General features: G+C 34.8%; 2 protein-coding genes across 3 annotated transcripts; one reads left to right on the top strand and one right to left on the bottom strand.

Annotated features, from left to right (window-relative positions):
- Positions 1–3975: 3975 nt before the first annotated feature.
- Positions 3976–11918, bottom strand: LOC140225791 (uncharacterized). The gene is made up of 2 exons (XM_072305718.1): positions 11684–11918; positions 3976–10357 (listed from the first exon to the last, which is right to left on the bottom strand). Exon 2 carries the CDS (start codon positions 10288–10290, stop codon positions 9079–9081), a length of 1212 nt encoding a protein of 403 aa, XP_072161819.1. The 5' UTR covers positions 10291–10357; positions 11684–11918; the 3' UTR covers positions 3976–9078.
- Positions 11919–12188: 270 nt separating this feature from the next.
- On the top strand, positions 12189–24340 carry LOC109033286 (Ras association family member). Of its 2 annotated transcripts, none has more exons than XM_019045847.2 (10): positions 12189–12337; positions 13588–13682; positions 14681–14820; positions 15970–16045; positions 17051–17209; positions 18432–18662; positions 19124–19457; positions 20144–20398; positions 21468–21687; positions 22271–24340. In XM_019045847.2, the coding sequence occupies exons 1-10, from the start codon at positions 12298–12300 to the stop codon at positions 22329–22331; spliced, it is 1611 nt and encodes a 536-aa protein (XP_018901392.1). In that variant the 5' UTR covers positions 12189–12297; the 3' UTR covers positions 22332–24340. The 2 variants fall into 2 exon arrangements, with proteins under 2 accessions (XP_018901392.1, XP_018901391.1); XM_019045846.2 differs by having other exon boundaries at positions 20141–20398.
- The last annotated feature ends 148 nt before the right edge of the window (positions 24341–24488 follow it).

Below are 24488 nucleotides of genomic sequence, written 5' to 3'. Positions count from 1 at the left end.
CTGGCGTGGCCCTCTATAATTCGAAATTGCGATGGAAATTCTCTCTGTAATTCGAAGTGTGGGAAGTAAGTATGGTCCTCCCTCTATAATTCGAAATAAGAATTAAGACGGTACATTCCGAATGGAATTCCTTTGATTCGAACTCTCTTTACTTCGAAACCTCGCTAATTCGAAGAAAAAGGCCGATTCCCTTCAATTTCGAATTATAGAGAGTTCACTGTATAGAAGAAGAAGCACTCTTGTCTCCATACTGAAATTTGTTTAACTAATTATAAAATAATTTTTTTAAACTTTAATGAGTACCAGTACAAAACTGAGGGGGAAGAGTGTCTAGCTTAGGCAGTTTGCATTGGAATATTAACTTGGAACTTCTCAGCTTTGTTTTTCCCGCGAAATGGTGTGGACCCAGCACCATTTCTCCACCTTGTTACATATTGAACCAATCGATATCAATATAATCTCACCTATGTGATCTATCGAATTTATACGATCTATAAAAACCACCGAGTGAACGTGCCGGTGGGGGGAGGAGTGTATGAGACGCGTTTACTCGTGTTGGGCACATTTTTTGTGGAAGCCCTGTCAACACTAACAAAAGTTCACGGAACTTTGCGCGAAAGTTCAGTTCCGTATAAGCCCATCCCTGTTTGGACAAGGCCTTCTATTTATATCAAACGAACGAAAAAATTATGAAATAGAATGCAAATATAAATGTGGTTAATAATTTTAACTTCCGCCGCCGCGCCGACCGCACTGCGTTGGGCGCAATGCGTGAAGTATTCATGCAGTCTTGTAGGCGCTATGCGTTTCATGCCGACTTGCTGCTGACCGCCGTGTGTTGGACGCAATGCGTGAAGTATTTATGCAGTCTTGTAGGCGCTATGCGTTTCATGCCGACCGCCGCGCCGATGGCTTCTCCTTTTCATCCCAGTCCTCGTCATCATTGATCTCTGCGCCGCTCCGCCCCAGGTCAAATTGCGAGTTTAGTTTCTCTCTTAACTCGACTAATTAGAGGTACTGTCTCATGTATCACCGAAAGACGACAAAATCAGAAATTACCATTCTATTACTCTCAAAAAATAAGAGATTTTGTCGCCTTTTCTCGTTGTAATTTATTTTCTGAATCCGATTTTTTTCTCTTTTTATTTTATACCTATAATCAAAAAGATTGCAAAATTTGCCGCCCCCTACATTTTGCCGCCATGGGCCGCGGCCCACGTGGCCAATCCCTTAATCCGGCCCTGGTCGGGATACAACTATTCGTGTTCTCAGGATGACCGTGTTGCACACACAAAATATTGAAGGCGTTCTGGCTTTTTCGAGCACAGCGCAACTTAGGTATGACTGCGGTTGTTGGTTCTCGCGGGTTTCCTATGTCTATGTTGCATTTACAATCAAGTTTACCGTGTGAAATATTTGAAAGGATGAGTCGTGTAGCGCTATAGGACTGCGTAGCAAAATAGTGCAATTTGCAGAAATGAATCGGTCATTCTCAAAAAGATTCAAGTGCTAAAGTGCTATATATATATGTATTTGTAGTACTCTCTTAATTTTATTTAATCCGTTTCGAGACTTTCACATAGTTTTATTGGATTGAATTTTCGAGGACGAGGGAGTAAAAGTTTGTTCTTTCAGCCAAACATGTCTCTGTTGTTGAGATTTGAGTAAATTTTCTTAGTACCTAATGTAATCCTTAGTAAGTAAGTTATCATCGTATTTTATGAAAAGAAGGTTTAAATGAAAGTTTCCTTGCAAATTACGGCTTCACGTACTAACAATTTTACATTAAATTGGGGGGGGGGGGGCTGCTAAAATTGATGAGTAGGCTATTCAGAATTCGCCGACTCGCATGAGTAGAATTTCCTACTTATATGAGTAGAAATCCTACTCATATCACTAGAATATTTTTCTCACAAGAGTAGAAAAGTTCAACTCATATGAATTCAATTTTTTTCATTTTTCAGAAGTGGTGTTTTTAACTAGGAGACGCCGACATAGTAGGTAAATTTGAAAAATAAGAACATTATGTCCTTATAATTTTTTTGATGCGGTGACTAGTTTCTGAGATATCGAACACGGTAGTTTCAACGCTGAACTCATGTGAGTTGAAATCTCTAGTCACATGAGTTGGAATCTCTAGTCATATGAGTCGGCGAAAAGTGAATAGAGAAATTCTGCTCACATGAGTTAAATTCTATTCATATAAGTTGAAATTCTATTCATATGAGTTGAAATTCTATTCATATGAATTGAAATTCTATTCATATGACTTTGATTTTCTACTCATTTGTACTAACCATTTTTAGCAGGGGGGGGGGGGGGGTTATGTTGAAATAAGTCCGTTTATTCTCAAAAATACTTAGGCGACAATACGTCGGTTTCTTTTTTCAGTTTTTTCTCCCTTCAAATTGTAGGAACATTTCTGAAACAACCATGATCCGTTTTGAAATTGCAATCTTCTTACACGTTTAATGCTCTGAACTCCGCGAGATTTAGAATAGGTTAGGATTAGAACAACTTTTTCCTGTTTTTCTTGAATTCTTATTTCTGGAATTTAAGTTTTTAAAAATTACTGATTCGAATGTCATCGGCACTTCGTAATTTGCAGGAATGACATCCGCGATGCCTTCGTGAAAATATTTTTATTAGAAAATTTGCACCATTTGGCATCGCTGCCGTGATGCAAGATGGCTAATTCGAACTTCAAGGATTTCACATGGTAAACACGACAATGAGTGCAACATAGAAAACCCTCGAGAACTAATAACCGCAGTCACACGTTGCGCTGTGCTTAGGAAAGCCAGAACGCCTGCAATATTTTGTGTAGGCAACACGGACGTCCTGAGAACACGAATAGTTGTATCCAGACCTGGCCATTGAAAAAGCCGGAGTGCATCCGATTGTTCCCACTTGTGACAAATCCTGCCGCTCATTGCTTTATACTGCATGGTTGCACGAAGATAGGGCGGACTGAGCATTTAATCGGTTTGAAAAAAAGAGATAATTAAATTAATAATTTCATAAATAAAATGGAGCCCGTTCAATGTTCAAGCGGCAATACTTGCCTGACTTTATCGGCAATTACACACTATTTGGTCTTCCTTTGAATCGTCTCATTTAATTTCCTTGGAAATATGTAAAAATTGTATCCTCTCCATTATTTACTATCTTCCGTATGTGCTATAGCATTGCCGAATAGTGTAATTTGTAGGACCATCATAGGCAAAAAAGAGCGGAATCACGACCTATCGTGATAATCACTGTTCGCTGAGTGACAAGTTTCCTTAAGTTAAAAAATTTCCTAACTTTTCAGATATTTTCAACATAAAATACCCGAGAAATCCTCAGCCTGGCTTTTCAGTGTTTTTTGGCATAGTTTATGATATATATGAGGCTAGATTTGTATATTATCATGGTTAATTCTTGTCTATTTTTTGGTTTATTGTTGTGCTCATGCAAGTTGAACGAATTATTTTTCTCAGACAAGAGCACTCATGTGTCTTAAAATCACAGAAAGCTGCAAGTCATAAAATATTCCTTAGCAATTACTCTCATTGCTTAATCATATCAAATTTTTTGCAAAGTATCATTCATGACTAAATTTTGAGTTGTAATTTTCCAGCATAAATATACATAAAGAAAAATAAAGAAAAAATAACAATAAATAATACAAATTCATAAAAATAAAAAAAAAGGAAATGATAAAATTATTTAAAAACATTGCCTTCGATAAAGCACTAATTAAGTTTATTGAGTGTCTTAATAAGATTAGAATCCAGTTCTATTGCCTGATAAAAACTGTCTGTAAAGTAGGAACATAAGAGTCGAATATTAAAAAAAGAAATCAAATTTGAATTGCTATGGTCTTGTTTCCTCTATTGGAGACAGTGAAAGGAAAACAGAGGGGCAAAGAGTGAGAAAAATTGTCAAAATGTTAAAGGGGTAAGGTGTAGGTATAAAAATAACCCAAAGAAATTTTGATTTTAAATCATTTATTCTTGTATTTTTCAGCCATAAATCTAAGAAATTCAGTACAAAATGTTATCATCTACATGGAAAAAAATTGAAAAATGATTGAAAATAATATCAATGCAATGAAAAACATGTCATGCAAGAACGTACATACTAATGTACCAGGAAAAGTGCAACAAAGAGAAGAGTTCAAGGCCAGAAAACCCGATTTCTAACATCTTATTCAGCCAATAATACAATAATGCCTCCCGTTAATTCATAGATCAGAACCATTCCTGAACAATTTTTACAGATGTTTTTGGTTTGGTAAATGCATAAACAGGAAATTCTCAGTATGAGAATAAAATTGACATTGTAATTGTTGCCTGTTTTGCTACCTCCTATTTATGATGGATGCAAGCATCCTTTAAAGTCGCAAATCCATTGAGTGCTGAGGAAAATATCTAAGAAAATGAAAATTTAATGTTTCTCTTAAAATCACTAATTATCTAAATAAATTAGTGATTGACAGAAGTCCATCAAATTTGGCTCACATAAATACTGATGAACATGAGAGACTAACAAACCTGATGGACTCAGGTGGGGGCACGAAATGAGGACAAACAGGCTGTCAACTAGGTGCCGACAGACTCAGGTATGAAACAAACGTTACACATCAGGTAAACTACCAGTACTATATATCTCCTTTATGAAATATGTAACCGTTCTTGGACTATGACTTTTTTTTTAAAAAAACGAAATTGAGAGGGTACGATTTTTGGATGAAGTAAAATAAACTACATGCTGTCTCAATTAATAGAATAAAAATTCAACTTACTGGCTCACAATAAGAGTCTCATTAAAGCCTGCATCACAATTTGAATTATATGAGATGATGCAGTTAAGAGTCAGATACACTTAAGAAGTCAAGCCTTAAATCAAAACCTTCTGACGGCTGTGGAATTTGCACCCAAAAAGTGAAGAATTCAGTCCATGTAATATCATTACTCATGTGCTGAAGAGACATACCCATGTAAATACAAATTATGATATTTTTTGGACGCTCATCATTACCAATTTTACATTATCCCATTAATGCAACACCTACACAAACTAATGTTGATGTAGAACTTGGAAAAAAACGAATTTTTCGCCCCTGCCTGCGCTGACAGCCAAGTAAGAACTCAGTATTTTGTGAAATGGACCACTGGACAAGGTGTGAATTTAATCATAATGATATTTGTTTTCTCATCAAAATTTTGTACAATGAAAATTACTAAAGGCAATTCCTCACAAAGACATTGAGGTTTTTGATGCATGAATGCAAACTTCTCACTCATAAAAGAACCTTAGTCTACTTGAGTTTCATCGCACATTGAAGGTCACCGTTTCAGCCTTTATAATATAAGAATATGACAACCTCAATACCAGCGCTTACACTCAGGTACTCTATGTTGTTCACACATTAATTAACACAAGGTGGAGCAGGAACACTGTTTATTGAGAAGCCTGCCAAAATCGTTGAGGTGCGCTTCATTCGATTCAAGCAGACTCTGATTTATCATGTAAGCGAAAAATTCAAATTTTTTGGAACCGATGCATTGATTTCAGTACTATTTTTTGGCAAAAATTGTGTTCTACATGAAATTTTTACAGGGACAAGTGTATTAGAATGTTTAAATTTGTATCTTGTCTGGTGGTCCATTTCATGTAGCTGGCTACAGATTTTATCTTTTCACTTCTTCTGGCTTTTAATTTAAGCTGTGTTTAATTTAACCTGACAATGATATACACTTTGTGAGTAAAATGGTAAATACCTATACTTAGCACACTTTACAAATTAAAAACCAACAAATAAAAAAAAAAAAAACAATATTGATAAGTTGACTTTAATTATGCATTCTAAACAGTAAGAGAAACTAAACAAGGTCTGTGGATTTTTTCCGTAATGGCTTCGATTAACAGAAAAAAGAAGCACAAATTATGAATAGCCATTGAAAGTGGAACAAGAAAACCAAACAATCATTTAGGGAAGAATTCATGAAAAAAATAAAGTTCAATAATAGAGTAGGGGGCAACCATTGGAAACTCCCGAGTTTCATTCATAATTTTGAGATTTTGAAATAAAATATAAAAATCGCCAACAACTGTGAACAGTAACATTCCTATGAATTGATCAGGAACACTACGGAAATTTTAAGTGTTCTTTCAAATGTATTGAACTCATTTCAATTTATGCGATTTTTTTACAAGGACTCTTGCGAAGAGAGTGGGTTCTCAACTTAAGACTGATGAAACACCTGTTTGCTTTTAGAAGTTAAGATTTGCTATTATTGAAGAAAAAGTGAGAGAAAATTTCCATGATATTGAGCTGTTGTTAACAGTTTGTAAGATGGATATTTCGAGAATTAGTTTCCAGTTACTGCCACTTACTCCATGCCAATTTTCAGAACAGTGCAAAACTAACCATTTGGAAACATCTCCTTGCGAGAGAGAGAGAGAGAGAGAGAGAGAGAGAGAAAAAGAAAATAATTAGAGTAAGAATCAAGATTATTACGTTTCTTTTTGAACCGTAAAAGACAGCACCTTCATAAACACCTATTCTGTTTATCGGTTACTTTTTTTCATTTGAAATGACTAGAGGGAGGCTGAATAAAAAACAACAGATTGAATGAGCCATTCAAAGGCTGATGAAATTGAGATGCTGAGAAAATAAACCACAGAGACAGCAGTAATTACACTCTATTTTGTAAGTAGGAAAAGCAAAATAGGCAACATTCTGAACTACATTTTATGTCTGAATGGAGCGATTGGTTTTAAACAAGGCAACAGACATCTGAGGCAATTTTTCAGAAGCCGAAAAAAACTGGTTTCTTTCCCGCCAGAAAGTTAACAATGAGTCAATTTGTTCTGCGGTTATGGAAAGTCCACATAGAATACAACTCAACAAAAATTAAAACTTTTCTGAGATGCCTACTGCAGCATGTTTTAGAAGAAGTATTCATTTTAAAAATTGTGGGAAAGTAAGAGAAAAAAACGAGAGGGGAGAGAGTGAAAGAAAAAAAAGATTAATCGGAGAAAAAAGAAAATTTCTTCCTTGAATTGCAAAAAATTCTGCGTTTCAGTTACGGTAAATTACTCCAATGTTAATTAGAGTATTTTTCATTTGGATGCAGTTGATTGACCGCATCAGCTCTACATTTGATAAATTAAGACTTGGAGAGATTTAACATAAGCCTAGATAAAAAATAGAAGGGAAATCCGATTTGATTTCATAAAAAAAATTTAAATTTCAGATGATTTTTTCTAATGCTTATAAGCTACAGTTTTAAAAATCAGTTCAATCCTAAAAAAATTCAGTTCTTTCCTACCTTCGAAAATAAAAGATGAGATTTAATAAAATATGAACAGCTTGTTATTAAGGCTGAGATACTTTTCATAATGGGGTGGAGGAAAAAATGGAGAGCTGAGGGAAAGAGTCAACATTGCATTGAAGTTTGGAATGAAACAGAATGACACATAAGTCAAGTAAAAAGCGAATATGTTTTTATGCTAGCGGTAATTACAGCACTTGGATGAGTTCCCACCTTAAAGAAAATTATCTTGTTAAAATAAATTTAGTTCCGATTTACTATTATGAGTATTTGTCTGCCTTCCCGGCTTAATATTTCTATTCATCTAAAGTTCACACACCTTGGATTAGTCCCTGGAAATGTCTAGTTCACAGTAATACTGGTATTTGAACTGATTCAGTTTTTCTAAATGCAATTGTGACTTTTTCCCTGACAAAGCACATGATTAATCCTCTTTAAAATGTTAGACTTTAACCATCTACTTAAGATGATTTAAAAAGAGAGCTTGCCACACATTGAGACAAAACAAAAAGAAGAATAAAAACTTCATCCTATCTTCCTCCTGCTTTCATCAGTATTTAAAGATACATTTACTTCACAACTCTCCTGAAATTAAATTTCTTTTCATTGAAGATTAAATGCCTGCATACTAGGGTGGCCCAATTATACACGGCAAAATTTATTTTGCTAATTTTTTAGGTCTTACCCCCTAGAACTGATCCATTTGATCAAAAAACACTCTCTGCCAAGTTTCAGCCAAATTGGATAATATTAACCTGTGCCTACAGAGCCATCTTTTTTACATTGAAAAACACTTTTTTTCAGAAAAATCCAGTTCCTCGAAAATGTGTAATTTCTAGAAAAAAATCTGAGGTCATATTCGACTTTAGCAGGAAAAAGTGAGTGGAAAAAGTTGTGTTGGACACCTTAAAAATTTTTTTTACCCCTCGTTACAGCGGTGAAACAACTGAAGCATCTAGAAAGCACTAACAAAGGGTAAAATGACAGTGATAAATCTCAAATAATTACAAAGGTCTGCATCCGAAAACAAAGCTCAACATATGGTAGGTGTTAATCATGTACTTTCTTATGCTGAGTCCGAAAATGCTATCCATTTTCCTCTATTCCATCAGGATTTTCCGGAAAATCGATTTTCTTGTAAAACAGAAGGTTTTTGGGGGAAAACTCAATTTTCAGGAAAAGAACCCCAACATGTGACGGATGTTTTTTTCGTGTTCTTTAACGCTGAGTCCGAAATGACGACAAAGTTGCTGCATTAAATCGGAATTTTCCGGAATAACGAGGGGTAAAAAAAAAATTTTTTAAGGTGTCCAACACAACTTACCCTACTCAATTTTTCCTCCTAAAGCTGATGACCTCAGATTTTTTTCTAGAAATTACATTTTCGAGGAAATGGATTTTTCTGAAAAAAACTGTTTTTCAATGTAAAAAAGATGGTTCTGTCGGCACGGGTTAATATTATCCGATTTGGCTGAAACTTGGCAGAGAGTGTTTTTTAATCAAATGGATCAGTTCTAGGGGGTAAGACCAAAAAAATTCCGACATTGCCAAATTTGGGCCTCCCTAATGCATACTGCTTCATCAGAATGATGTAGTTTCATAAAATATTTCTTTAATTCATGATTAAATTTCACAAATGGATTCTTAAGGTAAAAGAAACAAACTGTTCAACAGTTGAATTAAGAGGAGTAACAGCTATGGTTATACTGCAGTATTAAGTAGTGACAAAATCCCACTAGTAAGAATGTAGCACTTAACTTTTAGGAGTAAACGTACGATTATGCACCCTTTTATGTTGAACTAAGTTACATTGTCTGGCAAATTTTCTTAAACAAATATTACACTGAAGAAGACCATCAGAGGAATGAGAGACCTTATGTAAATCTAATTCACTTTCTTGTGAAAACCTTTTCGAGCAAATATGACAAACATAATTCCGCTCGAAATAATGCTTGAGCCTATGCTGGTCTAGGCTCAACTGCCAGGAGAACTTTTTGGAGCAGATGTCACACTGAAGTAGCTTGCTACGTTTATTTTTTTTCGTGTGAGTTTCCAAATGTGCAAGGAGGCTTTTGTCATTGAGAAAAATTTTATGACAAGTGTCGCATTCGAATATGACATTGCAACTATGATACGCTTTTAAGTGATTATAAAGGAATATTTTCTCGATAAAATGCTTGCCACAAATTTCGCAGGAGACAGTAGACTGAGGAGAATCATCCGACTCTTCACCATCAGACTCAACAGAAGCATCTGACAAACTGGATTTTTTCTCTGCAGCTTTTCTCTGCGAGTGAGTATGCAAATGAGCAATTAAACTAGATTTGCTCAAAAAGATCTTTCGGCAGGTGTCACACTCAAAAATAATATTACAATGATGGAATTCTTTCAAGTGATTATAGAGGAACATACGTTCATGAAAGGTTTTTTTGCAAATTTGACATGATAAAGAGACATTATTAGCTTCAGTCTGATCTTCACTTTCATTTGAGATATCTTCTGCGCTCTCCTTATAACTATCTACCCACTCGGAATCTTGTAACAAGTCCCCACATTGGGAATTTGTTTCTTCTTCCATGTTAAAGCTGGGCTCCAACTTGACATATTCGGATGGCATCGCATCAAGCAGAAATGGTTCCTGCTCATTGCTACAATTGTCATCGACTGAACTCCCCACCCAATCCGCAAAGCCATTATTAAAATCAAAGTCATTCATTCTTAAAGAGTCTCGTTCTGATTCTTCCTCAAGAGTCTCCATATCAATACTGTCACTATCCCAAATACCTAATGGTTCCTCTTTGATGAGTGGCCCGAGATCATAGGCAAATTCATCACTACTTACATTATTTTTTTTCCACGCATGGTCCTTCAAAATCAGATCGGTATCATCGTCACGGTCGAGAAATCCTTTCAAAGAGTCTCCACACACATTGGCAAAATTTATATTTTCTTTTACAAGCTCCATAATTGTTGTCGATTCCTCCTTCTATGGGTTTCAATTACATTACTCAACTTGATGGTATCAATCTTTCCTGCAAAAAAAAAAAAAAAAAAAAAAAAAAAAAAATTAAAAAAGAAAATTAGGAGAACTACCAGTCAGGCGTGCAGAAAATTCACAAGCTCACCCTGTGGCTTTCTATATTTGTCTTGAAGGCTTTCCACAATATTCCCTCCAATATAAAAAATAATTACCTCTTTGCTTTATTTTATTTGCTTCTATGGTGAAATGAATACTTAGAAAATCGAGCTGCTTAGGGTGCTCTTATTGACCGCAAATATCATTGATCTCCACACAGATCAAAACAAAATCACGCAAAACTTATAACTCTTAAGTGAAAAAAATTTGTCTCCTTTTCCTAGTAAGTACATAAGGCCTTCCGACATCATTAAGCAAACGTCTGGACTGGAGAAACGTATCAGAATGAAGTGTAAACCGGCTAAATTTGTGTTTAAAAGTCAATTTGAATGTTTTTTTTTTATTATGTATGTAAATGAACATGTACATACCTGCGCTTATAAAGAAATACAGAGAGGGATTAATATTTATTAATAAAATAGTAAATAAAGTCTACGCATAAAAATGAAAAGAAAAATTTTCTCATGGGCTGAAACCACAACTTGGGGTGTCTTTTGAGAGAAAGAATCCTACATTGGTGGCCTCTGAAATGTTATCATGCGAATAGGAGGGTATCTATTTGCCTGTACTTATGTCAGATCCATATGATACCCAAGAATTTTCTGTTAACTTGCTTTAAATGGCTCACCAATAGTAACATCATTTGCTATTATTATTACTTAATGGATTCAGTTATCATAAACAGTAAACAACTAAGAGTAGAGTCCCACAAGTGGAATATGTAATTGCATCTGATCCAACTTTTGCCTGGTCAACTGTCATGTGGCTTTGTAAAATTCCAACAATTACACACATTACAATTTGGATAAATCAAGATTCTTCCCCATATACTAATCAAGACTGAATTGTTTGGGCGGAGAATATCATACTTGGGCGAATTGATAAGATTAAGCTATCTCATCAGATGGCTTTTCAGTATTGGATCATGACTGCCATCACTTAAGTTGAAATGATTACAACGCATTAACATCAGTTTCATTTCCTGACTCTTTGCAACGAGAGGCCCATCATTATTAGCATTAATAAAGTTCGTAACCAGTGACATGCAAGGGTCACCCATTGTTTACTACAGTTGACAGGATGAACTTAGTTGATAATTTCGTCAGAAGTGGGGTCAAGAAGACATAAAATAATTGACAGAAATAATTGAACGTTTCAGCACGAATTGAGAGATTTAATAACACTAAAAACTATGGCAAGTTTTGTAAAAACAGCAACCTACTGTTGTCTTAGACCACACGGCGGATCAGCCGATGAACGTAAAACAAGCGGAGAAGAACATCACATTTTAGAGTTGAAGTGTTTTAGATTGAGAGTTGACGTTTTTGCTACACTTCAAAACTGAAATCTCAAGATTTACAGGACAAAAATAATTAAATGCACACACGCGGCGGATAAGCAGGCAGCAAGAACACCGTCGCCGTCCGTCGAAGTCGAACAATTTTCCAAATTCTAACCTAAAAAATTTAGATAAGGAAAAAAGCCATTACTGCCAACTGTAAAGGAAGTGCTCTAGTGCTCTGCCGGGATTCGTGACTTAATTATTTGCGTCTTTTAAAGCAGGATCAGAAACTTTTATGAATAATTCATAAGAAGTTAGAAAAAATCTAATAATTAAACGGATATGTCTTTGAAGGGATGAAAAAAGTATTAATTTCAATATTTTCTGAGACATTCAGATGATGATAATTGGGTACTTTGAAGTCTTTGAAGTTATCGATGGTACAAACATTAAACCGGTTGCGCTACAACAATTACAACCACAATATAACCAACCATCATTTCATACCAATTTGTAAACAAAAGTGGAAATGTTCCTTGTCTCCTGTCAAAATCATGTGGAAATGTCATAAATGTGGGAAACCAGTGTATTTTGGTAAGAATATTATTTCCTTGTCTGAATTTTTGTACCTCTTCTCATTCCTGAAGAATCAACTGTTATCTCATCCTGCGAGGTAGGGTCTCTTCATCAAAAGTGGAACTCAAAATTCAACTTCGTGAAGTGAAGGTTACCGGTTTTTTTTACTTTACTTCTCAATTTTCTGCGAATTTGATCGAAGTCCAAGGACAGGTTATTTGTTTATGATCTACCTCATGAAGCCACTTTTTAATTTTGGTGTTGAGCTAATGATTGCTGGCTATGGTTCATGAAGTGCCATGTATCATGAAAGGAAGGGAATCTGGGTAAGCACTAATTTCCTGCGAACATTCCAAAGCTTATAGTGGAATTACTACATCATTTTCATGGAAAAATTAATTTAACACAGTTTAGATTCCTTCCCATCTTCAAATTTTATTCGTGAGGTAGCTTAAATCCTGCGCAGTAAAATAAATTTCAGTTTGTTCAAAGGTAAATTATTCGAAAGTCATTTTAAAATTAAATGCCATTCGAAAACATTAGGTACTGCTGACCAAGGGTTTTAGTCCAAGGTTTGTGGATATGATAATTACTCTATTTAATCAATGAACACCATGTCGGGAAATCAAACTCTCATTTTCATTTTTTAATACTATCAGATGGTACTATTCAGTTACCTTTTGCTACATATTAGATGCTCCAGTACCTATGTATAGTCACTCAAGTATCATAATTATGAATATTTGCCGAAGTTTTACCCGACAGTTGTTTTCACTTAGGTCATATATCGAGGGTGAAATTATCAGAACACGTATCTCGGTTTATGATGTCGCAGACATCCTTTCATCTATTATTTTTCAGATGGAAAACTACTGAACACCCATTCTTGAAAACTTTCTTGATTTTTCCTCTCTGTAGAAAGAAGAATCTGCAAAAATTACAAGGAAACACATTGGTTTGTTTTCCTTAACAAAAATAAGCGGGGAACGGAGAATTTTAAACACTTTAAACGAGATACGTTGTCTGGTAGTTTCGCCATCGATATTTCTGCAACCCTCCAGAGGATTGCTTCACTGTTGCTTTGCTATGTAGCTCATGTACCAGATTAAGTAAGTATATTTAAATTTTGAGCACCCCTATCATTCAACAAATTACTGTTCAATTTTGATTTCAGTTGTTGTCTCTCGAGTACTTGTAAATCATCTTTATGTAAAACTTTTACGACATTCTTTTTAAAATCATGGGTAATTTTTCCTTATTTTTTGCAGCGGAAAGGAAACAATCACTTGGATACAACTGGCATCCAGAATGTCTTAGATGTGAGGAATGTGGGAAGCGTTTAAACCCAGGACAGCATGCTGAGGTAAATTTTCCATCTATTTTTTGTCGTACAGAAGGAGTCAGAGCTCAAGGGATTGCAGGCAGGGGTGTCATACCACATGACAAAGCAGTCAGGTTTTGTAATAAAACGTAAATATTCAACATGGGTTCAAATGTGGGAAGTTGCTAATTTTTCAGAACTATCTGGCAACAGTGTCACATGATTTCCTTTAAATTAAGCTATTGTCCCTCATCCCTACAGTTAAGTTCAATTCTTTTCTACAACGGAAAAAATTCAGTTGAAATGAGTTTTCAAGTGTGACAGGCTCAGCAAAATGGCTGAAATATTGCATCAGTTGCCTCTATCAGAATAATTACACTGAACCCAGAGCAAATTAGAAGAACATCACAGTCTATTCATGAAACTTGACATACCCAGTTTGAGAAGTTCCAACTTCCAGGCGAATCTTTTTTTCAAGTCATTATGCCCTGTTTCAAAGATCTAACTTCTAGCTCTAAAATTGGACGTATTTCTATCAAACAGAACTAAGCGCCATAGGGGGAGGAAGGTAGAGGGGGGCTTGGATTGGCGGCGGAAACGGGCGTCCTGCTCGTTCCGTCCTATACTCGCAATGCTTTTCCATGGCGCTTAGTTCCGTTTGACAGAACGCGCTATACAGGATTCTAAATTCCTCAAAAGGAACTCAATTTGGCGCTTAGTTCTGTTTCACAGAAATACATCCAATTATAATTTGGATTGTTCAAAATTGCTCAAAAACTTTGTTTTTTTTGCATAACAGCCGATTTAATTTGATTGAAAATAAGCAAAACCTGAATTTTTGAATGTAAATAAAAGTCCATTAATTCATTCTTATCTGTTAAAAAATTGATTTCAGAGGATAGATTTAAGGGCATTAAATTATTCCTAAGTTTCAACTAATTGAGTGTTCTGATCTTGAGTACCCGTCATCCCTTGCTGCTCAGGTTTCTGTAAGGATATTTTCAGAACCTGCCTTTTTAACCGTGTGGTTTTTTTTTCAGCATAAAGGAGTGCCATACTGTCATGTGCCATGCTATGGAGCCTTATTTGGGCCTCAGTTGTTCGGTCATGGAACCAGAGTTGAGTCGCATACTAGCTTCGGAAAAGTTGAAAATAAAGCTGCCACACCAAATATGCCAAGGTAGACATTTCTCTTTCGTGAATTTTTGTGTTCAAAGCTAATAACAGAGCTGTCGCATGATCCAAGAATGGCCTTGTAAACAGGTGTCTCTCAAGTAAACTCTTTCCAGAAATGCAAGCTTGAAGCTTGAAAGCTTAGCTATGATAGCTCAAGCTATGAAAGCTTGAACCAGTATTCGTGACTCATAAAAGTTGTAGCAGTAGAAGTAATGGTTTCCTTCAGCATAAAACTTATGACATCTGAGTCAGTGGAAAAGTGCTTAGCATGTTTGAAACGGGCACACTATTTTTCTCTTTCTTTCCATCATTGCAGGTGATGACCCATAGTTTCAACCAACATCAATGCAATGTAAAATAGCTGCCAAAGGAATCGCATTAATAACAATTTCATTAAAAAACTGCAAAATTCCTTTCTTGAAACGGTGATTTTCTGAACCCAGGGCAAAACAACCAAAAATTTTGTCCTAAGACTTTCATTTCTTTAATATTCATCAGAGCTCGACCATTACCAGCTCTATGCCAACAACAACAAGGGCTTCAACTTTGTATGTTGCCTTGGACCCTCAATGGTGCACCAACAGTAGTTTTCATGCTCTAAATGATGAATATTCAGCCCATCTGCTAAAGATCGGAAAGACAAAATTCTCTCCTCCATAAAGTCTCATTGCTTTTAATGTGAAAATAACTATGTTTTTGCAATTAGACATTATTTTATGTTTGCACCTCTTAGAACCCACAAGAGGCCCATACAAAATTCCTATTTTTTTTTTTTTTTTTTTTTTTTGAAAATTTTTTGTGATATTTATATTTCATAGGAAGGTAATGAGACAACTGCACCTGAAAATTTCGAACACAATTGCCACCTTATCCTGAACAAGATTTTTTCCTGTAAACTTCATGTCATTAAGCAGTATATCAAGTTTTGTACAAGGGAGCCACAATTTTATTACATTTTGCAATAAAGACCTGCTATTACTGGCTCATCTGTAAAAACACCCATCTGCACTGGGAAACTACCGGCACATGTGTCGTTTCTACAATAGACGAGAAGTAGTAGTTCCTTATTGCAAAATATGGTTCAATTAATGTTCTGTGTTGTGTTTACATCATTCCTGGAATGCTATTCAACTTCACATTTCTCTCATTCTAGGGCGCATTTGGAAACAAAACTAAAACTTTTCAATCAATATTATGATGGAAGAAGCGGAGAAATTAGGAGCAGGGAGGTGAGTGCTGTTTTATTTCTGTTCTCTAAAGAATTCATTTTCTATCAAAATTGGATCAGGCAAAAAATGTATGACAAGAATCAATTAAAAACGGTTCTGACATGTACTTAGCACAGAAAAATCTGAAAAAAGGGATGAAACCAAGCTATCAAGCTGTGACCGGATCTTATTTTATGACACTGCAGAATGTACAATCAGCATCCTACTAATGATAAATGCACAGATAATCTTGGTCTTGGTGATTTCTCTACCGAATGTTGTTTAATGATATGGGTCATCATTGAATTTTTAAATTTTTTTTCAATATGTATTTAAACATTTCTGAACAACTTTTTGGAAAATTTTTTATCAGAGTTGCATCTGAAACAGATTTGCAACATTTTATGAAACTGGGAAAAGTATAAAATGCAGATTAGTTAATCAAGCATATCACTCAATTAAAAGACATTATTGAAAATCAACCTCATATAATAATCAGTGCTCGCAGTGCTTGAAGAGCACGTGGAATAAATTGTTGTCAAAGATTTGATGGCATCATCTCTCTTTGAATTTTACCTTTGTTTAACTGGCTTATCAGCCTTTTTCAAGTAATTGCATAAGTTTCATTCTAAACCCATCAAAATCTCCGCAATCCCAGGTTTAAGTTTAAATGACTATTTCGAATTCAACTGGTACTAAAATTTGTCAAAATAACTCAGTCAACCCGATTAAGTTGATTATTAATCTTCCAAAATATTTTCAAGAAAATTTCTTCTTGCCTAATTTTTTCCTATTAAAATTCAGGATCTCCTTCTTTACTGAGCAATGTCCATATATATAGTCAAGGTGCAAATAGTTCCTTTTTACTATTTATGAGTGTGGAAACCCAGTAGTCTCCTCTGAGTAGCCAACTGAATCTTTCAGCACAATTACCATATTTACTACACAGGTAGTCTTTAAATCATGATAACATTTCTGTGTTCTGATTGCTTGAAATAATAACATTATTGATTTTTGATTTTTCAGGTTAATGGCAGGCTGGTTTTAGAGGGGACATTACGCATTTACTGGGGAGTCGTTAGCATGATCCACCTGAAAGAAGATGATGATCAGCGAACAGTTGTTACCATAAGAAAAAGGAACTCAGTACGCAGTGGGATCTATAATGGTTATGATGTAAATTCGGTGCGTGAACTTTAAAGAAACCTGCAATTTTGAGACGTTTTCCCATTTTCCCTCGGGCATTTCTGCAAACTTCTCTCTTTTTCTAATGAATTTGTTCAGAATGACCATTCTGAGACCATCTCAGAGGAGACCCTAGCCTCCAAACGTTTTTGTGTAATGATATCAGACACACGGATTTTCTTTATTTATTCGATGTTTTCCTCTTTTATACCTTAGAGATTAATAGTCCTTAAAATAATTAAACAAGGTGTTAAAATAGTGCTGATTCCACACCATTTGAACACCTTGTTAATTAAAGTTCAGGCCACAGTATTAGTGATTTTTTCTCGTTCATAATAATTATATTCGCATGCAACCTGTCCAAAAATTCCCCTTATCCTCAAGTAATGATAGTACCTGAATCAGGGGTGCAGAAAGAATTTTTGTTTTAATCTTTTGGGATCCTAGGATTTGCTTCTCTAACAAACTTTCATTTCTAGAAATTCTTGCAGGAAGGTAAAAAGGTTAAAGATTAACAAATGTATATTCTAATATAAAATTCAATAAAAATATAGCAAATCATAGGTGTGTACGGCTTAATGGCAAACTAATCTCAACCAAGACGATTCGAAAATTACATGTCCTTTCTCAACTTGAACAAAAACTATAGGTAAAAAATTTAAAACGAGAAAATGAGCACGCAGCTGACCAAGGTAGGAATCAGTGTAATTTGAAAATTAGAGCAAAGATGGACAGAAGGTGGAGATTTATCATTGAATGTACTTTAAATGTGCAATTTTGGTGGTTAAAATCTAAAATTTGAATTAGTGCAGTTTCAGATATTCATCCATGATCCCTCTCAAGAGGTTCTTCTTTTTTTTTGCAAAAACGTAGGCTCATCACACTTGCAACAATTTTTTCAAATTTTTCTCTGTATCACAATACAAATGGACGTATCTCTGTCAAACGGAACTATGTGCATTATGACGTGAGCCCTGTTATGCATATATTCTTATGGGTCTCAGGGTTCATGTCTTAATGCACATAGTTCCGTTTGACAGAAATACGTCCAAATGTAGAAGGTGGGAAGAAAATTCATATAAAACCAAAATATACAAATTAAATTAATATTCAAATATATTTCAAAAGATTGCAGGATGCAGTTTTCTAGCTGCTTTATTATTGTTTAATCCCTCCTTTTTTTGGCGTCTATCAACAATGATTTTCTCATTTCTTTGATCAGGAAGTCTCTAAAAATTCAAATCATGCTGAGCCACAAGCTCCAGAAGAAAATTCTTCAACAGTCAATCATGCTGCCACTGATGTAGTGGACGAAGCTGTGAATAATGCAGTTGATAACTCAGTTGACAACTCAGTTGACAAGTCTGCTGATAGTGAATGTAAATCTGTCACATTGCCATCAAAGCTGGATATCAAACAGATTAACTGGGATGAACTTGATGAACTTTTGCAGGTATGTTTCTTCAAATTTTTTCTTGTGCAGTTCCGCTCTTCTTGATGAAGAGACTTGATCTCCCTCAGTTGAATCTTTAGAATTGCTCCTCTACCTACTCAGTGACTGTTAAAAGGAGAAAAAACCTTAATGCTGTAAACTCAAAATGGTGCTGTTGAACAGTTTGTTTTTAATTCATTCTCTAAAAGTGCATTAAAAAAAAAGGATGCCTACAATTATTTATTTATTATTTTATCAAATATTATTCGGAGCAAAAGACTTCCTAAGTCAGCGAAAGTCCAACACTCTCTCAAGCAGACAAATATTGCACTGACAGATTTGGTCAGAATCTCAAATCACAGAAATGAGAATTAACAAAAAATGGTTTTGGTCTATAGAATGATATGCAGTTATTTAAGTCACTGTCTAAGTTCTCGTTAACATTTTTTACCATTCTATGATCTTTTTTCTTATAATCTCAGGTGGAACGGCAGACGGAAGATGGTGATAAACTATACCAAACAATGCCTTCACCTTTACCAAGTAAGATTAGCAGTTTGAAACAGGGAGAGAGCAACACTAATGGTAATGGAACAGATGATCTGAACAAATCATCTGAAACTACACCATTGTCTGATGAACACAAGAGCAGCGACAGGTATTCAAAGAATTTTGAAGACGACATTGGAGATACAGCATTAGATTCGAATGAAACACCAGTCTCTCAGGAAAATTTTAATACCCTCACAGACTCAAGTGATGAAGAAGACATGAATGAATCAAATCAAGAGGTTCACTCTGTTCGTCCAATACGAGGTGAATTTAATTTTTTTGTCCGAATTTTTTATGATGATGTAGGTATTTGATTTTTTTCCTTTTAACGCCCGGCAATGGTTCAGAATCTTCTACCCATCTATCTCTAATTTTTTTTTTTTTTTTTTTTCATAGTTTGTGTAGCCTTGAAACATCCTTGATTCAAAAATTTTTCTTCAAGACCTGGAAAGCGCTTGAATTTCACTCTTCACCATTTGGTCAGTTGTGCTAGTCATAGAATTGTAGTTTCATGGTTCAAGCTCATAAATTAGCGGAAAGTAATGAAATTAAAAAGAACTCTTAATGCAGCAATAGGGCTGAGCACAAAGAAAGGATTGTCATCACTGTGGGCTAAAATTAACTTTCTTTTTTATACAATTGAATGAAGCCCCCTTACAGAGCGGTTACTCATAACGAATACATACTTGCTTGGGTTCACATAACCACTGATACTCAATCTTTTACTAGTGCATCAATTTGTCGTGGATGAGTCCTCGCCTTATGTCTTCTTTTAAACCTCATACAAAAAAGCTCAATAGGCTGTATGTGAGACACTTCAGTCATAATGGCTTTACCATTCACACTGCAATTCTGTACTAAAAATTTACTGATTTTTGCTGAAATCAGCTTTTACAGTCTTCTTGGCGGTCATTTATCTGTCTCACTGTAAATTTTGCCTTTTCCAGCAGGTTCTACAGCAATTCGTAGGAGACCTGGTCGTAGACGGGCTGGGTTCCGTGCAAAACTGAAACGCAGGTGTTCAATCAATGGCCATTTTTATAACCGTGAAACTAGTTTTTTCACACCTCCTTTTGGTAGTCAGATGTCTGTCTGGGTTACATCACTCGTCTCAACCCAAGAAGTCATCAATTTGATGTTAGACAAGTATAAAGTTGACAGCAAGCCACATAACTTTGCTTTATTTGTAGTCCGAGACAATGGAGGTATGTTGGTGTTGATGCTTTCCAGTATTCTGTAGCATTATGTTTCGAGGCTTCCAGAAATGTTTTTGAAATACTACATAATCAAAAATTCAAGCCATTAGGGCCCCTGTTTGTGTAGAATGGAGTTTTTTAATGTGTCTAATGTAGCGTATGTAGTAATTGTCTTAAGTGTAAACAATAAGCAACAGTGATTAGTAGTTGAAAAGTGCAGAGATTGAGGCTCCCATAATTTCACCTAGAGGAGACCGATATGGTAAGGTTTCATGTGCAATCCAATTCAAGAAGATTATGGTTTTTTTTATGAGCAGGAAATCAGAAAGCATGCATTGGAAAATATTAATATCTTAGTAAGGAGTCTTTTTCAATAATATTCTTTGAACGAATCGTAGTCTATGTGAAATTTTGATGAAAAACGAAAACATACGTCTTAATGCTTAAATTTTTCCCTTGTCTATTAGTCTAATGGCTTGAAGAAATATATAATGGCTCTGCTTAGAGGAGCTAAATGAAACTATTTCACAACGTGTCTCCCGATTTGTTTCCAAATAGAAAATTTAAAAAAAAAAGATTTAAAATGAAAAAATTTGTCATGTCAATGCTCTTGCCTGAGAAAGAACAATAAATGATGTAAGGTAAATTAACCATGGAAAATGGACTTGCTTCTATGTTCAACAAATCATTAGAGTTTGGTCTTACCAAAAGTCAACCCTCGTTTAATGTTCGAACTTAAAAATCTTTCATGAGATTTTCAGCACATTGAAAAAAATTTTTCACTGTAAACAACTGTAAAATTAGCTACGCAATAGACGGGACTCGATCAGGCATAACCTCTTTGTAAACCTCTGTGGAGTTACCATTATATGAATGGCTACCATAGCCATTTCAAATTTGTTACTAATGCTAAATGATTTGAATGTAAATCAAATTTTTCACCAAAAATATTCTCTCCTGATTTTACGAAAGTAAATTTCTTCTCTCTTCTGATCGTCCTATACATCTGTTGAAGAGCAGTCTAAAGAGAGACATTTTTTTGGGGTTTAAATTTCATGTATTTTGTTTCTTTCCGCAGAACAAAGAAGGCTGAAAGATGATGAATACCCTTTACTGGTTCGTGTAATGCTAGGCCCTCATGAAGAAGTAGCAAAGTTATACCTGATGGACGCACATACCACTGATGAAATAAGTTGCGATGTTGCTCAGTTCTTAAATTTAAGTTCTGTTGAATGCACAGCAATTCTTGCAAGATATTATGCAGAGGAAAAAAGGGAAATTGCTAAAATTGAAGCCAAGTACGTACATAAGGATATATATGACATATTTTCTTCTACCAGTTTACTGAATCTAATCCCCACTGAAGAAGACCTAGCTTTTTTACCAAACCCACCCTGTGTCATGACTTTTATTTTTTTGAGTATCATGGAAGCATGTCTATCGCGGAGGTAAAGGAGAAGCTTTATGACCATTTGAGAGTTGTCAATTTTCTCTGAATAAAATGTGTCTTTTCGAGGAAAATTATGCATTTTTTTCTTGAAACTTTCAGATACTGTAGATTGAATCAAGAACAAAATTGTCTAAAAAATTGGAAGAAGATTTACTTTTCCATTAAATAGGTATTTTATTGAAGGAAATTTGGCAACGCCTGAAGGTTCATAGAAAGCGTTTCCCTAGCGTGGCAGCTAATGAGTGTTCAAAAAATAAACCCTAAAAATCCTGTATCTATCTTGGGAAAAAAAAAGAAGCTATAATTAAGCATGTTTGCATATTATGTAAGGCGCCAGTTACTGGCATGTTTTACAGTTTATGACTTTGTTTCATTTTCTAATTTCTTCTTAGGCAATTTTTCAAGGAAACTTATTTTGATTTTTATTTCAGATTTGCAGAAATGAAACGGCGCATGAAGCAGAGGATGTCTCAGTTGAAAGTTCGATTGTAACAGCATCGTTAGGAGCAGTAATGCCAAGATCAGTTCATTTCATCCAGCACTTTGGAATCCAATGCCGTTCAAAGTTCACGAAAATCTTTCTGATTCCCACCGTGGAATCTCAAGGAGCATCGCTAACATGGAACGAAATTTACCTCATTGAAGAGTAGGATGGTTTCTGAGCTTTTCCTTAGTTTAAGGTTTAAATTCTAGAAAACTTATTTATTTATTCAGTCGATACTTAAAAACAAGTGGGCAGCTAAGGGCTCACTTGTATGTTATCATGACAAAAAAATTTTAAAATGCTCATTTCCATTCACTTCTTACATTCTCTCTCCCTTCCATTCAAAAAGTTGTGTCCTAAACCTCGGATCATCTGTTGAAGAGCTGATGAAACCTAGTATACATGAGAGTCATTCACCGAATCCTGTGGCAAAGGACGCAGTAAATACTCCTTTCAAAATTGAGTTGTTTGAAAAAGTGGAGGGTCAAAATAATAAACTCCCATTAAAGAATAATGAAGATTGACGCTGCTTGTTTACTTCCACTGATTTCCATGTAAATCAGACAAATTTTACATAATATGAAAACTAAAAAATCTCTGTAATTGGTAAGCAAAACTAATATTTTTTAATCCATTGCTCTCTTCATGTTTCCTCTAGAAATAATTTTAATCAAATCACATTCCAAAAGGGAGATTTTAAAAGTGTTCCACACATTTAAACATTAACTGAAGCTTGCTGTAAATGTTAAGTCATATCGCCAACATAAATCCCATAAAATACTTCTCTTCATAATCATAAAATCAGATTCTAGTCACAGAGGCAATAATATGAGAAGCTTTTGTTTTGCCATAATATTTAACTTTATAAAAATTTCAGTGCTCAAACGTTTCATTGTTGTTCTTATCAACCTAGTAATGACACATTCAAGCAAATTTATTAAAAAACTTTATATAACATGCTAATATGATTACTTTCTGATGTAAAAAACACCAGTTTTTCTGTATTACTAATTCTTTTTGTGTCCCAACTAAAAACATTATAGATGTCTAGACTGCAAGCTTCATTTCTGCGATATGTAACGCTTTTTGCCGAAATAGGTAATTCGGTACATTCATTGATCAGTTGTTTTTTAATGTTTTAGACTTATTTTTTAGGTTCTGTTTGTATTTATGCTTCCAAAAAGAAAATCAATCATTTTTCAAGCTGGGAAGAGTCAGTCGAAAAAAGGGCTTTTTTGTGCCCTTTTTTGGGGGACCGCGGGATTTTGTTCAAATGGGCCAAAACGAAACCTTATGATTTGACAATCTTCCACTGAAAGTTTTAGCTTAAGTTCAAAACTCGTTTTAGCAATAAAGTGCTGAAAAGTGTGTCCTTTTTACTCATGGCAGTAAACTGCAAGAGAGGAGCAGTTCATCTAAAAAAATTGATGAACCGTGGAAAAAATAGGACATTTTTAAGGGAAAATACACAATTTACCAAATTTTCACATCTGTTGGTTGAGGAAAAAAAGCGAATGCTAGAGAATTCTCCAGAAGAAGGGGAAAGGCTGCAAATCATTCTTGGTCTTGGGCAACAATATGTTACATTTACCCCTTGTAGAAGTTAAAATTTCATAAAACGGGTGCCAAAAAATCTTCACTATGTATTGTTCAATGGTGTAATGATAAATTTTATGACTCATTCCGTTTCTTGTGAATGAACATCATTTCATTGCAAGTTTAGACTGGCAGTCAGATGCCTATTTTATTCCTCTCCTCATATATTTTCATATAATAAATCCCTATCTTTTTTTACTCTTTTTGAATGATAATTTTATAATTTTTTATCTCAGTTTCTATTTTACCAAATTTTTTGTAGTGCTGTGTATTTAATGGTTTAAGTGCATTATTTTTTTATTTATGTAATGTTTCTTTGTGCTATTTTTTATGCTTAACCAGTTTTTTTTAAAAAAAAGAAAAACCACCATTTTAACAAATGAATTGATTGCATATAGAATAAAATTAAATTTTCAATCAATTCCTATTCTTTTTCTTCACTCTCAATCAAGTAACATATTGGCAAGAAAATGTCAAGTGCTTTCATCCTTCTTTTATTCCGTCAACGTTTGTAATAACTAATGATGAAACTGCACCATGCGCGTCTCAGTTTGCGGCAGTGCAGACTT

Source organism: Bemisia tabaci, unplaced genomic scaffold (assembly GCF_918797505.1).
Source record: "Bemisia tabaci unplaced genomic scaffold, PGI_BMITA_v3".
NCBI lineage: Eukaryota > Metazoa > Arthropoda > Insecta > Hemiptera > Aleyrodidae > Bemisia > Bemisia tabaci.
The sequence above is the reverse complement of the archived record's forward strand: the minus strand, read 5'-3'. Positions and strand labels throughout refer to the sequence as shown.

What these genes read in the sequence shown, in the direction of transcription:
- LOC140225791 (XM_072305718.1), bottom strand. Translation starts at nt 10,290, where the DNA reads ATGGAGCTTGTAAAAGAAAATATAAATTTTGCCAATGTGTGTGGAGAC.
- LOC109033286 (XM_019045846.2), top strand. Translation starts at nt 12,298, where the DNA reads ATGTGGAAATGTCATAAATGTGGGAAACCAGTGTATTTTG. An exon ending in ACCCAGGACAGCATGCTGAG is followed by an intron (nt 13,683 to 14,680) that starts GTAAATTTTCCA and finishes TTTTTTTTTCAG; the next exon opens with CATAAAGGAGTGCCATACTG. An exon ending in GCCACACCAAATATGCCAAG is followed by an intron (nt 14,821 to 15,969) that starts GTAGACATTTCT and finishes CTCTCATTCTAG; the next exon opens with GGCGCATTTGGAAACAAAAC.